General features: G+C 30.6%; 1 protein-coding gene across 1 annotated transcript; it reads right to left on the bottom strand.

Annotated features, from left to right (window-relative positions):
• Positions 1 to 11,941: 11,941 nt before the first annotated feature.
• LOC118029309 (cyclin-A1-1) lies at positions 11,942 to 15,625 on the bottom strand. The gene is made up of 11 exons (XM_035033167.2): positions 15,254 to 15,625; positions 14,193 to 14,553; positions 13,954 to 14,090; positions 13,638 to 13,730; positions 13,337 to 13,470; positions 13,149 to 13,224; positions 12,965 to 13,041; positions 12,846 to 12,879; positions 12,592 to 12,741; positions 12,369 to 12,503; positions 11,942 to 12,279 (listed from the first exon to the last, which is right to left on the bottom strand). The coding sequence occupies exons 1-11, from the start codon at positions 15,464 to 15,466 to the stop codon at positions 12,208 to 12,210; spliced, it is 1,482 nt and encodes a 493-aa protein (XP_034889058.1). The 5' UTR covers positions 15,467 to 15,625; the 3' UTR covers positions 11,942 to 12,207.

Here is a 15,625-nt window from a genome sequence, read left to right as displayed (position 1 = left end):
TAATTGGAAGGGATAGAAGAGGGAGGGTATTTATAGATAAAGATATTTTTATTTTATTCATTATAGAAACTGTTCGTTTGGCTCGTCACCTTTTCATTTTATTTTTATTATATTTTATTTTAAAAAGCAACCGTTCTTGAGATATAACATTACTCTTTCAGTGTAGGAGTGCAGAGTATTTTTACTTTTTCTTTGTAATTCTTCTTGGATTTGTTTTCTTAAGATTTAATTAACATGTATGTGATTAATTCCTTGCAGAAGAGGATTTTTTTTAATAGCAAATTAATTATTAACCATTGCTTGATATATTACATTGTAAATTCTTCATAAAATAATCATTAAGAGTTAAATCTCACCTACCACAATATTAATATTAACAATAAAACGCATGAGGGAAAGTACTATAGTTGAAGAGTGTCTTCTCTTTTAGTGTGTCACTACAAAAGATTTTATTTTTTCAATATTTTTTTTTTAATTTTAACTCTTAGTATTAAATTTATTTTTTGATTGGATTATATCAATTTCATAATACAAATGATGAGTTTGATGGATTAATCTGACTAACTCGGGTTTTTTTTTAGTTTTATCTTTTAATATGGAGCTAATTAAAAATTAGACTTTATAATTTGTTTTATTTACTTTCTAATAGATTATTTTGGTCTCGTGACTCAGAAATAATACTTAACAGATTAACCGACTTGACTAAATTATTTTTTATGTTTTTTGTAATTGAATATATCTTCTCTATACCATAGTCGTTTCATCTTTTCTATACAAAAATAGTAATCAAAAGATGCTTTAATTATTATGCTTTTAGAACTTTAATGAACTCAACATCACGATTAACATGCTATAGTTACATTGAAACATTTATATTATATATTATGTAAACTTATGTTAACTATCAAAATTAATCGTCCTTCATAATTTACTTAATTTAATTAATTAGATTTAATTTATTCATTGTTATCATAATATTTAATGTAATGATGATAACACAGCTAAGAGTTGAGACACGGCGCAATCTCTTTTAAGAGTTGATCATTAAAAGACAAAAAATAAAAAAAACTTGTCACATATTTGACAATGTGTATCATATTAATTCGTTTATTCCCATGCTTGATGCTTTGGTTCCCAACGACAAGGGAATAGATCGGTCTTCAAGCTAACATATTTGAATGGAATTAATTTATCTAATCAACTGGGCACCGCTGCTAGCTATAAGCTTCTAGCTTTCTAGAATACTTAGTTCAACTCTTACTTTGTGAAGAAAAAAGAAGATATTATTGAATGTTGATTGTTCCTTCCATAAAAAACAAGAAGAAATAGAAGAAGATGAAGAAGCTACGATCGTACGAATATTTTGGTGATGAAAATAACCAAGTCACGACAAGCTTAATTCCTTGAGAGGAAAAAAAAAAAAAAAAGAAGCATATTCCTTGCAAAAGATTTAGAGCGTTGTTTGGACGTTGCATAAAAAATAACAATATTAAAAAAAACACAAATCACATGTCCTTCCCATGGTGATTTATAAGTAACAAAAAGATATCCCGTGATTATTTTTCTAGGATAAAGCAATAAAGAAGAAGACAAAATTATATTTGATAATAGTGTAGAAGATAAAATGATTGTATCCGTATCTTCTTAGTTATTATGAACAAAATATAATAAAATATGAAAAACTCTATTTTACCCTCAAATCAAGTTTTAAAACTATGATAATAACAACTTTTATTCTTATATTGACTCAAGTCAACCCTAGTTGACCCTCCTGATTCGTGACTCAGGTCTTACCCTAGGTTAACCTCCGAATCAAGTTTTAAAACAATGATAATAATCATTTTTATTTTATGTTGACTTGGTTTCACCCGAGTTGACCATTCTGACACGTGACCTGAGACTTACCTCAAGTCAACCCTCGAGTCGAGTTTGAAAACTATGATAATAACTATTTTTTTTATGTTGATCTGGATCAACGATCAACCCCACTATTGACCAATGCTTTGCCCTGGATCGCCCCCTAAATCAGGTTTTAAAACTATAATAATAACTATTTTATTCTTACAGTGACCTCCTAGGTCGACCAAACCCATGACCTGAGCCTCGACCAATGACTCAAGCCTTGCTCTAGATCAACCTTTATATCGGGTTTTAAAATTATAATAATTATTATTTTTATTATTACATGTCTTAGTTTTTTACAAGGATAATTTACGAATAAAAAAAATAAAAATTGTCTTTGAAGACATGTCCTCTTTGTATCTCCTGTTTTGGAGAAACTCACTCCAAAATTATCCTAAAGACAGATTTATTTTTATGTTTCTGTCTTTGTTTCTTTAACTAAACATATTTTTGTCTTCACAATCTTCATCTTTTATGTTACAAGATAGTAATCAAAAGCTGCCTATAAGCCTCCTATTATTAACCAATTATTTCATAATTGTATCATTTGTTCCAAACAATTATCAAATATATTAAAAGAACACCAAAGAAAAAAGAAATCGTGAGCTCAACTTTACTCCTCTTGATTCAATTTCACTAGTATTCATACGAGAGAAAGTGCTCAAATGATGATATTCTACTCATCAAAAAGGTTAATTTTAATGTCAATAAGTTTGTATTTTCAAGAGAAATTTAAAGAAGATGGTGTTGCCCTTTAACCATACCAAAAATATAGATCAAGTCTTTAAAGTTTTTATTGATACGTCCATTTTTTGTTTTTTTTTTTAGAGAGCTTAGAAGTTGTTTTATGTTGAAATGAGTTTCTTAATGTTTCTAGAGTAATGTTTTAGGTGTTTTAAGATTAAAACAAGTTTAAAAATAAGTTTTTGAAATCTAAAAATTCAAACCTGGACTTTTTTATAAAGAGATGATAAAGAAAATAATTGAAAAATATTGAGGTTAGAGAAAGTGATCTGATGATGATATTCTACCCACCAAAAAGATTGATTTTAATGTCAATAAGTTTGTATTTTCAAGAGAAATTCAATGAAGGTTGTGTTGCCCTTTAACCATATCAAAAACATAGAGCAAGTCTTTCAAGCTTTTTATTGATATGTCCATTTTTTTGTTTTTTAGAGAGCTTAGAAGTTATTTTATGTTCGAAATCAATTTCTTAATGTTTCTAGAGTAATGTTTTAGATGTTTTAAAATGAAAACAAGTTCAAAAACAAGTTTTTAAACTCTAAAAACTTAAACTTTTATTTTTTTATGGCCATAATCTGGTCCAGAAAAGGATAGATTGTTTCTCACAACAAACAATCTGTCATTTGTTTGAGAAGAAAAAAAACCCAAACCTAGCGATGCTCATTAGCTTCGGCTTCAAAACCCAAGCATGCCTTGGTTTTTTTATCCTTTACAAAGCATGCAGGATTGAACTCTAAAACTTCTTTTTATTTTTAGTTTTTTTTAGGTTTTATAAATATGGAAAATTTACTAAAACTTTTTATGAGTATATAGATACCAAAAGTCCTTGTATAGAGTTTCATCAATGTATTTCAACCCGTCAAAGAGTTATATTTGACATAACATTTGGTTGTTCTCATAAGATTAAAAAAAAAATTAAAAATGTGAGGTACAAAGAATGTGCGTGGTCAGTGGCAGAGCCAAAAAAATTTAAATGAGGGGGCAAATTATTAACAAATACTTGATATTATATATTATATAGACATGTGTTATATATAGAGAAATCAATTTGAAATACATGTATTAACTCGTGTCAAGTAAAATTAATTTAAGAATATTTTTAAAATAAAAAATTTACATTATAATTATTTTTTTCAGGTTTTTATATTTTAAAATTGCTTTATAATGAATTTATTCTTAATTTTATTAAAGATATCCTCTCTCAATATATACAATTAAACTTTCATTCATCTATTTCTAAATCTTTCAGGGACTAGTGAAATTATTAGCAACAATTATGTTATTAATAATTAATAAAAAAAAATACTAAACTTGTTAAGTTATTATATTAAAATTCTAATATATATATATATATATATATATATATATATATATAAAGGGGGCATTTGCCCCCTTAAAATCCATTGTGGCTCCGCCACTGTGCATGGTTGTGGAGCTTTTTATTGTGTTTAGTTAATTTTTTGTCCTTCTAAAAAGAAAGATAAAGAGGGAAGAAGATAAAAGCTTAATTTTTCTTTTTACAAATATCAATTTCAACATTTTATAATTTCCACCTAGATCTGAAGACTAACAATATAAAAGCAAAACTTATAATATATATATATATATATATATATATATATATATATATATATATATATTAGATTTTAACAAACAAGGTGAAGAGGTGGAGATTGAATGATAATGAAAAAAAATATGCATTTGTTATGAAACTATTATCTTGTATTTTAAAGTATATTGAATTTTAACTTTTCATTGTTGCAAATATTTTATTTGATATATGATTGATTTAATTAATTATTTAATTATTAAATATATTTTTAAAAAATAATTTAATGACTAAGTCATAATTCAAATATATTATCTACTTAGTAATGAATTATTTTTTATGATGATTACACATTTTTATAACATGATTTTGACAAATGAGAAATTATCATAGTAATTTATTTAAAAAAGTAATGCTTATTATAAACTAAAGTAAAAATATTGATATCTATTTTTTTTTTCAAACATTGTAAGGTTAATGGTAATAAATATCAAGGATCAATGTACCACCTAAAGTTTTAGTTTACCTATTTATTTGGTCTTTATTGTTCTAGAATTTCATATTTTGATCCTAAATTTTATTTTTTTACATTTCAGTCCCTAAATGTTGAGAGATGACAGATAAAGTACATGGAAAATATTGAGGTGAGAGAAAGTGCTTAAATGATGATATTTTGACAACCAAAAAGATTGATTTTTATGTCAATGAATTTATTTTTTTAGTAAAATTCGAAGAAAGTGGTGTTGCCCTTTAACCATGCCAGAAAAATAAATCGGGGTATTTAAAGTCTTTTACTCATTTTCTAAATTGTTTTATTTTTTAGAGAGATTAGAGGTTGTTTTAGGGATGAAATGGGTTTTACAAGGTTTTTAGGGTATTTGTTTAGGTGTTTTAAGGTGAAAAAATGTTGAAAAATGAGTTTTATGAGATCTAAAAACTTGAACATTGATTATTTATATCCATAAACTAGTGTAAAAGATGATAGATCGTTTTTCACAACAGCTAACTTGTTACCTGTTTGGGAAAAAAAAAACTAACTAAAATGAACAATGTTCTTTAAAAAAAAAAAATTACGCATGTGAGCCTCGATTTTTTTATCCTTTATCAAGCATGCAGGAATGACCTTTTATATATATATATATATATATATATAACTTTTGATTCATTTCTTAATTTAAATCCTAAGTAATAACCTTTCTCTTATTTTTTTGTCTTTTTTTTTTGCATTAATGTTTTTATTTAAATTTTAATTAATATCCTCTTTTTTTTTTTTTAAATAACCATGTAACTTTTTAAAAGTGTGATATTTGACTGGGCTTTTAAAAGCATTGCATAATTTTATCTTGTCAATATCTTACATTTACCGTACTAATTTTAAAAAATATCATGGGAATAGAAGCACATCATATAGATCAAGAAGATAACGGAAGAATATAGATAGAACTTAGAAGACTGAAAAGACACAAATCACAATAATTAAAATGCATGAAGGAGATTGATTAAACACTCGGGCAATGATTTACGTTGAGCTCATCCTGCCTTGAAATTTCCTTTGGAAAAGGACTAAAGTGAACAGAAATGTACCATAGAAGGGCCAAATGTAGTAAAGCTATTTCAGCAAATTGGAAAGAGTAGACTGTTAGAACTCGTGTTCTATTTGAAGTAGACTAGTCGAAATGTATAAATTAGTTTTTCAACAAAGGATTATCTCTTGAGTCGATCACGATGCTTTTTTTTTTTTTTTTTTTCCTGGGGTCTGCTCGACAGGTATATTGTGTTACTTTTAAGATATTATTGAGATAATTATTCGCCGTATATATCGAGTTCAATCTTCTTCTTTTTTTTACACCAAGCCTCTTCATCTATATAAAAAAAAAACGTGTATATTTTAAATATTAATCACTAAGTTTCCATAGATGTAAACTCGCAAAACACAATCTTTACCTTAAACTATTTGATTATTAAACTTAAATAATAAATAAGAAGTTAAAGAATCATCTTATTAAGGATTTTAAAATATAATTTATATTATAAAAAATTCATTTAATCATTTAAATATATAATATTATTTAAAAATCTAAGTTGTTAGATATAATTTATATTATAATTTATTTCATTTTAGTTGTCTAATTAAAATTATTTCTCTGATTGAATCTTAGGCATGTATTATGGCATTCATGAAAACCACTTAAATATTAAGTGTACATATTAATCTAGAGAAAGGATTTCATTTAGAAAATCTCGAACTTGAAACCAAAAAAAAATTCTAAAACAAAGAAAAAAAAAAAAGAAAAAAAAAACTGAAGCCCACACTAGTATCAGTGGAGGATGGTAATGATCTTATTATTTTCTTGTTATATAAATTTTTTATTTTTAAATTATTTTAATGTGTTGATATTAAAAATATTTTTTAAAAAATAAAAAATATTATCTTAATGTATTTTTAAATAAAAAAATATTTTAAATTATAATTACTATTATATTTTTAAACACTCGGATGAAAGGAGAGAAAAATGGCGATGCAGTCAACAATGACTGTCGTATTGCACATTATTATTTTGGGGGTATAAATCTCATATCTTATCTGATTGATACTGAAAGCAATAAAGAAGAAGAGTGCAAGCAAGTTGCAGCCACTAATAATTGGTTACTTTCTTCATTTATTGCTTTCACTGCTGCATAGAAATTGAAAAGATCAGGCAAGGGGGTCCATCAAAGGAAATATAAACTTTTGAGAATTATTTTATGGACCACCACCACCACTCCATCCCACTAATCAATTCCTTTTCCCGACGGAGGCCGCCGTCTAGACTCGGTGTTGATTCACCAGTTGGTGCGGCGAATCGGCCTCGTTGATGGACTCGAGAAACATAGCAAGCATAACTCATGTCTCTCTGCATTTATTCTTGTGTGCACAGTTCTTCTATACGTCGTCTTCCGAATCATAAATAGTGTCCTAACATTATACAACTTCTCTTTATACGAGTATATTTAAAAATATGATTTATTTATAAATATATTAAAATAATATTTTTTTTATTTTTAAAAATTTATTTTTGACATTAAGGCATCAAAATAATTTTAAAATACTGAAAAATATTAATTTAAAATAAAATAAAATAAAAAAATTTAAATTTTTTAAAATATTTTTAAAACACAGAAAATTATTCCATTAGACTGTAATTTGTGGAGGTGAGTGGCGACCACTGCAGCCCAAGAATAAAGAACAAAATCCTGAGAATAGCCTCTAATTGGACCATGTATAATATTTTATGGGCTTATTGCTTTATGTCAATTTTGATTACCATTTGGACCATTTTGCAGGCTTGGATATGTATCATTGTTTTTTTTTTTATTTTGGTAACCCGGGTGGTTCGGGCCAGCTTACGTGTACCACGACTATTCCCTGGGCCCACTGAACATTCTGCAAGCCTAGTAGGCAAGTAAGACACCGCGGGGATGACAAGCTGGTACTCTTGAGGATCGAACTTGGGATAGTCGCAAGACAAGCCTTGCAGTTAACCACTGAGTTAGACCCTTAAGTGTGGATATGTATCATTGTTAAACTTCGTGGTAGGTGCATGGATATTCGAAAGGTATTGAGATATAAGTGAAATTCCTAATGATATGCTTTAATTTATTAAAACAAATCCGATGCTCATTCATTGTCTAGGTTTGGTTTGTACCGGCGAAAAAGAATTCTTTTGCTATAAATTATTTTAACAAAAATAAATAAATAAAAGTTTCGATGATGGAGTCACAGACAATGTCTACAACTCAAATATTGTATTCCAACTCAATCAAAGTGTAAAATTTTTGCTTATATTATTTTACTAAAAAAAAAATTTAATAGTGCTATGTTCCTAAAAAAAATTAAAAAAAAAATGTTTTAATAATCCAGTCATACATAATATCTATGACTTGAATATTACAGATACTCTCGATTATGTGTGCTATTTTTAAATTTTTTTTTTATAACTAAAATCTCTTTTTAATTGCGCTAGGTTACAAAAGACATGAAAAACATCCATAGCTTTCTCTAAACACACGAAAAAGTATTAATTCCCTCTTATTGGAACCTAATGATGATCGACATATAACGAATCTTGAACCTAATAATTAGCTTTCTAGAACTCGTACAAGTTTTTCACATGCATGCCAACTTTTGAATCAGGAAAGTTAGGCGTGGATTGGTGGGTGAAGATATCTATGAATTTTATCCGTTAGAATTAAAATAAAAACAAATAGCACACTTGCCCCCCCGCCTTCCAAGAAGTTGCAAAAGGGAGCTTTGGTAACTAATCTGATTGCAATGCCACCCTTTCAAAAATCTAAAAAATTGTAGCACTCAGCTGCCATCCAGCTGGTAAGCTTATCGTCCATACAAGTGAATCTGTCTCCATAGCACCATATCTTGCATCATCCATTTACGTCTAATTACTTAATCAACGCACTAATCTCACTTATGCTACCCGTGGGAGATGCAAATATTTGATATGGTAAACTATAGCTTGACCCTCTCTAGCTTAGAAATGATCCACTTTGCCCCCTATAGCATAAAATGTATATCCTGATGTTTTCAGAGATTTCCAAGACGTGAGCTTGTTTGGTGTGATTGTGGTTGCTTTTCAAATAATATTTCATGTTAAAATGTATGTTAATGATTTTTTTTATTTTTTAAAAAATTATTTTTGATATTAGCACATCAAAATGATCTGAAAATACTAAAAATATATTAATTTAAAGTCAATAAAAAATAAAAAAATTCAATTTCTTTTAAAAATACTCTTAAAACAAAAAAACAAACAAACATTCATAACTCCGTGGGCCTACGTGACTTTTGAATTATGGTTTTTGTTGGATGTTACCGAGGAAAGGCAAGAGAAAAACAGGGAAAAAGTGAACGAAGAATATGGGAAAATGCAAGGTATTCAACAGCCAGGAACCATATTCGATCTTTTTAAAAACATTAAAGTTTATACCAAAATGTTTTCAAACTATGAGGGCGCAAGTGGGACATTTCTAAATCTATAGGGGCTAAAGAGAGTTTACCCTACTTGTCATTCGAGGAGTTAGATTTTTTATTACAAGTTGCCCACAAGGAACAAAACAATTAAAACATGCAGGAGTTCCAAACAAAACAAGAAACGATTTGAAAGATTGCCATCTGCTTTGAGTGGATGCTGAGTTACCCTTTCCGAAGCCATTCCAGATAGGCTTTTTTTCTTTATGTAGAAAGCCCCGAAAGTAGCTATTTTATAGCTGGCACAAAACTAATGTCATGAGTAGCAGTTTGTTTGCAACAAGTATCCAGCTTATAGAAAAAATCAACCACTAGACTTAGATTATGAGTTGAGTGCATGTTCTTGATCAGATCCTGATCAGGTCTGAGCATGCCTGTTTATAAAGAATATATTATATAATAATATAAATCATGTCTTGATATAGTATTAGAGCTTTGATAACTAAGCGGTCATGAATTCGAATCTTACTATTCTTATTTATTTGATAAAAATTAACTACAAGGTAATATGAGTCTGTGCAAGTTTTATGCTCAAAAAGCTTTCATTTGAGGTAGTATGTTATAGGATAATATAAATCATATCTTGGGATCTCATCTAACATATTAATTTTTCTGGTTGAGATGGTTTTTTTATAGGATAGAAAGACTCGGTCATAGGAACTTTAATGGAGTAGAGAAATAATGCATCTCCTATTTAATCTGCTTTGTTTGCTTGATGTGGTGAGAGCAGCTAGAAGCTTGTTAATGGGAATAAGACTGTTCATAGCTCAATAGTTCTAGCGAATGTGTTAGTAATACAATGATATACTCATTCCACTGTAGAGCATCAACAAGAACTATAAATTAATTGATGGCCCGTCCTCTGGTATACCACTTACAAACATGTCAACAGCGATGAATGAATGAAGAACATGTGATAGATATGGTATACCACTTGTTTAAGTTTAAAACGGGAGAATGTTGATAGCAATTACAGTTTCTTGTAAACCTCCTTATCGCGTCTGTGTGTGAGCCGGACAACGAGTGAGTCTCTTTGATTTCTTTGTTCTACTGTTTCTTCTTGCAACAGGTCTCCTGCCATAAACAACGTCCAAACACACAAGAAAGTGTTAAAATCGATGATGTTGAGAAAACAATTCTGAAAATACATCTCAGAGTTTTAAAATAAACCCTGCTCCAAGTTCTCATCAGTAAGAAACAAAAGTACTACTGCCGTCCAATTTGTTATCTCCGGCGAGCAAGGAAGTCCTAGGAGGGACACGCCGATAAATTTGAATATCGCACAAGTCATTGATGTCCTTTAGAAGGGAAGCTGGGTATAAATGTGAAGAACCTAAAGAAAATTTGTTCTTGATATGTCTTATTTAAAAAAAAAAATGCAGATATATAGCAAGAACAGGCTTGAGAATACTACCAAACATGGGAATCATATTTGTTATTATAGTTGTCACCCATCACAAAAACATGACCTTCAGGTGGGCATATACTGCAAAAACATTATTGGGGAAAAGCTAAACAAAGAGAATATAATCATAATTGCATTGCATGTGATCAAATGAAATTATTGTGCAATAATATATATTTATGTGTGGGAAATGACTTTTGAAAGAATTGAATTATAATTTGAAATTTTGATTGAAATATCATTGTAGTCGGAGATTTTGTTAGCATGAATGTTACGTAAATTGATTTTAGATGCTTGAATAAAGATTTAAATGAGCATGAAGGGTTTTAGAGAATTGGAATTAATGATATTGCAATATATATATATTCAAAAAAATGAAAATGAGAACTTATTTGGTGACAAAAATAAAAGGGAAAATTGTATGCATGTTAATACAGCAAGGCTTCGAAAGCTGTGTTGTAGCAAGGAGACACCTGAAATCTTTGATTGCAGATAAGTGTTCCACACCTTAACATTTTCTTTTGTAAGATTGTCATTATAATATTTTGGATATATTATGTTATTTTATTTTTAATTTGTAAAACATATAGTGGAAGAAAAGAAATTTTCTTATGGTGGGATTAATGTCTAGTAAGAGGTAGTGGAAGATTAATGTCCGATAAGGAGCATTGAAATTAATTTCGGTAATGGGATTAATGCCCGATAAGAAGCAGTGAAAATTAGTCCCGATGATGGGATTAATGCCCAAAAAGCAGTAATGGAATTAATTTTAGTGATGAGATTAGTGCCGGTAAATAACAAAAGAAATCAGTCTCGAAGAAGGGATTAATGTCCGATAAGGGGCAAAATAAATTAGTTCTACAAATGGAAATAAAGTCTGGCAGTGGACATAAAGAATTATTCTTTCCCAGTATAGGATTAATGTTTAGTACTAAGAAATGGAAATTTGATTCCAAGATGTAGGGGTTTTACCCAGTAATGGATAGAGAATTTAGATTGTTTGCAAGTGTAAATAACACATGCACCTAGGTGAACTAAAAATTATCTAGTATTGGATAAAAATTATCAAGTGAAAATCTTGTCCTTTTTTATATAGAATAAAAAGTTTTGGATTTCACAAAACCATATCACCTAACGATTCTTCAATATTAAGTTCTTATTCACTCACAATTTATTTTAATTATGTTAATGTTTCATGTTAAAGAAATTTTATTAGAAATAATTTCCAATCCTAAAGATGACTAAACCCCACTTTTAATTTAATTTTAATCTTAAATGGAGTCTACTGGTTTTAAAGAAATTTTCTAACAGTAAATAGTTGTGCTAAAATCTGGCTATGAATTCATTAACAAGAACTAAAGATATCATATCATACAGGATTATATGAAAGTTGATCTTTGCCGAAAGAGTAGACTCAGCAAAACCTCTAGACAAGCTCAAAAACTACTGACCTCAACATTTTACAGTTAATAATGATAAAGTGTTGCCTATGGGATTGCATTGCATGGAATCGGAAGAGCCTCCAAAAGCAGTTGATTCACTTGAAGTTAATCCAACAGAGCATTGGAAGAGTAATACAACAGTCTAGCAGCTTAGGTTCTGGAAGAATTCCTCGGGTATGGAAGGTGGGAAGTACTTCTTTGCTACAAATTTGTACTGCGACAAAAGCAATAAACAAAGATTAGATTAGGAGTATCAGGGACAGAAAGAGGGGGAAACAGGGACAGAATGAGAATCTTGCTCACCTTATGCTGACTGTATTTCTCCCTGATTGCAGGTAAAGTAGAATTATGGCTTCCACAACACAGGCGATAGAGATCCTTTACACAGTGACACAAATCAACGGGCTCGTAAAGTGTGTAATGTTGCAATGTGCAATTCTGTTCCAGAAGAAATGGAGTATCAGGTATGATTGCGAGTTTAAAAAAACCCCATAAACTAGAAGTTCCATTATTTTTTAACACGTACCCACGGTCTCTTTGAAGGAAGAAGTATATATTTGGCCAGGAAAATGGCAGAGGCAGCTACCAGCGACGGAGCATAGCAAAGCATAGTATATTCCAGGAGAGATAATTCTGCAATGTAGTTGGCCAAGCATTCCAACTGCATTGATGGAACCTAGCAAATGATGCCACGTACATAACAACAAAGATTTTAGGGATGGAGGTGATAGATATTATAAAAATCAACAATTTAATGGCCAGCAGAACAAAAATAGATACCTCATTGATTCCTTGAGCAGCACGAACAAATCGCCTACATGCATGGATGACAAGTCATGAAAACAGAATAGCACACAGGAATAATAGATAGAAGTTGATAACCATAAGTTGGTCATTACCTCAAAAAACATTTAGCTGTTGGGGCTGTCATTTCAAACTTCAAGTAGTTCAAAACAGTTGATTCCATTTCCAGAACCTGCAGCCATTAAAAATACTTAATGCTTGTGCAGGTTAGGAAAAAAAAGTATAGTGGCAGAATTATCTGTCAGATGAACTTGGGCATATGGACAACAAGAACAATACCTCATCCCTGAAATATGTGTTATCGGTAATGTAGCAAAACTCTTCCACCTGGGGTGCACATATTTCCTCGTATTTCCTGGCAATATCATCATCTTCCTTGTTAATACATGAGATAGTAAAATCTTTATAAGAAAAAAAAGGTGCCATTTATAGAACAAACAAAGACATCGCAGAAAACTCTTTCTTACGCAGCAACCATCATGCAGGCAATACCAAGCAGCTGCAGTCGTTGCCTGTTCATCACATTTCCAGACAGATATCGATCAATGTAGTTCACGGTCAAATACAGGGTATCTGGTACAAGCCTGTACTCTTCAGCTACCTACATTTTGAATTACAAGTTCAGCATTTGATTACTCATAGTCCATCTGAAGAAATATTTGTATTCCTATAACCCATCTATTAATCTAAAGAATGGTTACAAAAATTGATCATTCTTCAAATCACGTTGCAAGTTTACAAATATGTAATGCAATTCAATGATGTTACCTCCACAAGCCAGTCAACCAGTATTGCACGCATGCTGGCATTTATGTCCTTCTGAATTCTTTCCATGAAGTCTGTGGAGGGTCTTTTCTTCATCTAAAATCCCATGAAATTCAATAAAGAAAAGAATAACGATAAGTCCAGGCACGTACAGGTAGCACTCTGGAAATGCATTGCGCTTACCAGGATCAAAACAATACTTGAAGAGGATGGCAGATTATACATGGAAGAAAGTAACTCATTTAGCAATGCCACAAGCAGGTACAACTGTGTACTACAAAGGAGACTCATAATTGGCACATAAGCTTGAATACTCTACCTCAGATGCACGCAAATGCTTGTAAATATCACAGGCAATGGTTGCACAAAGCTGCGGATCCTGGTAATTGTCATCAACATTAACAATTTTATCATCTGTTTCCATATCAGTACGAGTATCTCTGATGCATACATTTTCTGCGCGCATATACAAACTAAGTTAGGAAGTCTAGAAAATAAAACAACACTTACTAAGATATAATAAAGACAACAGAAATGAGAGTGATAAAAGTTGAAAACCTGCAGTTTCCAAATGATCTGAGATGTACAGATTGCTCAAGGTCTTCTTATTGATAGAATCAATTGCTATTATTTCATTGTTATCTATATATTCAACCTCGGGGCTCTTAAAAGAATCACAGGTGGACATTGATTCATCCAAAGAAATTGAAAGATCATCAGATTTACTCGGAGAAACATCAATGCTGCATGGAACAGAAACAACAGCAACAGGAGGGACACTTTCGTCTCTTGCTGAGATAGAGATCACCTTACAAACACCAACAGCACTCGATTTCGCATTTAAGGATGCAGGTAAAGTACTGCTATTAGAAGCAGGAGGTCCCTTCTTCACCTTGGCAATTTTATTTGAGAATGGTGCCTGCATTTATGAAATTCAGTTAGGATCAACTAATTCTCTGAATACTAGAACAAACTCACAAGCTTAATCTGAACATCACAATAGAGGGAGTTAATTAGAACTTGAGAAGTTAATCATAAATCCAGTGTCCATGGCGACTCAACGAAATGCTGCTTTATCAGGAAAATCAGAGCCATCAAGGGATCAAAACTTTCATTGTTGGTAATGCTTTGATCATGCCACCTTGAGGATAACATTATCAAAATCAGATTATAATGCAGTTTCTAAGTACGCAAAAAAAGCATTAATTTCAGCACTGACGATAACACTGCACTCTATACAGATCATAACACAGAAGCAGATTTTGTCAAGATTCAGATCACCAGAATCTTATGTTACCAAGTATCAAACAGTGACTTAATTGGATATCTTTAATGCACCTACAAATAAGCAAAATATTCTCTCTTTTTCTTGTTAACAAATAATTATGCAATCTTTTAGCATTTACTATCTTTTTTTAATAAATTGCAATAAACAAAACCTAAAAATAATCAAAACCTTGCTGGGCTAACAAGAATAATTAACAAAAGACCCAAGAAAGTCCGCATGCAACAAGAAATACCCAGAAGAAAATGATACAGAAAACCCATTAAATGTTTCTCATAATTTAGAAAGAGAAAAGAAACGAAAACAAGAACTAAAAAAAAAAAAACCAACCCACCAAAGTAGATGATGGAATTAAGGTTCTTGACCCTTTTTGAGTCACATTCTTTTGATTCGTAATGTCACCAAGAGGGGCTCGTTTCTTGGCCAAATGAGGCGCAACCGCCGTGGCCTTGCCTACATTCTCTGTCGATGAAGAAGACGCGTGTCTTTTTGCAAGAGACGACGACGTTGAAGAGGAAAACGACGAACGGCGTGTCTGCGTCGACATTTTCAACCCCCCCTCTCTCTCTTTCTCTTCAATTTTAGTAAAGAAGAAACAGAGAGAGGATTTAAGGTAAAGGCGAGAGTTTTAAAAGGAAACAAAACAATCTTGGATTTTTTGAAAGAAAGCAAAAGGGCTCTGCTTCTCTTATTCGCGCAGAAGGAG

The sequence above is a fragment of the Populus alba genome, chromosome 5 (assembly GCF_005239225.2).
Source record: "Populus alba chromosome 5, ASM523922v2, whole genome shotgun sequence".
Taxonomy (NCBI): Eukaryota; Viridiplantae; Streptophyta; class Magnoliopsida; order Malpighiales; family Salicaceae; genus Populus; species Populus alba.
This window is presented reverse-complemented; position numbering and strand designations above follow the sequence as displayed.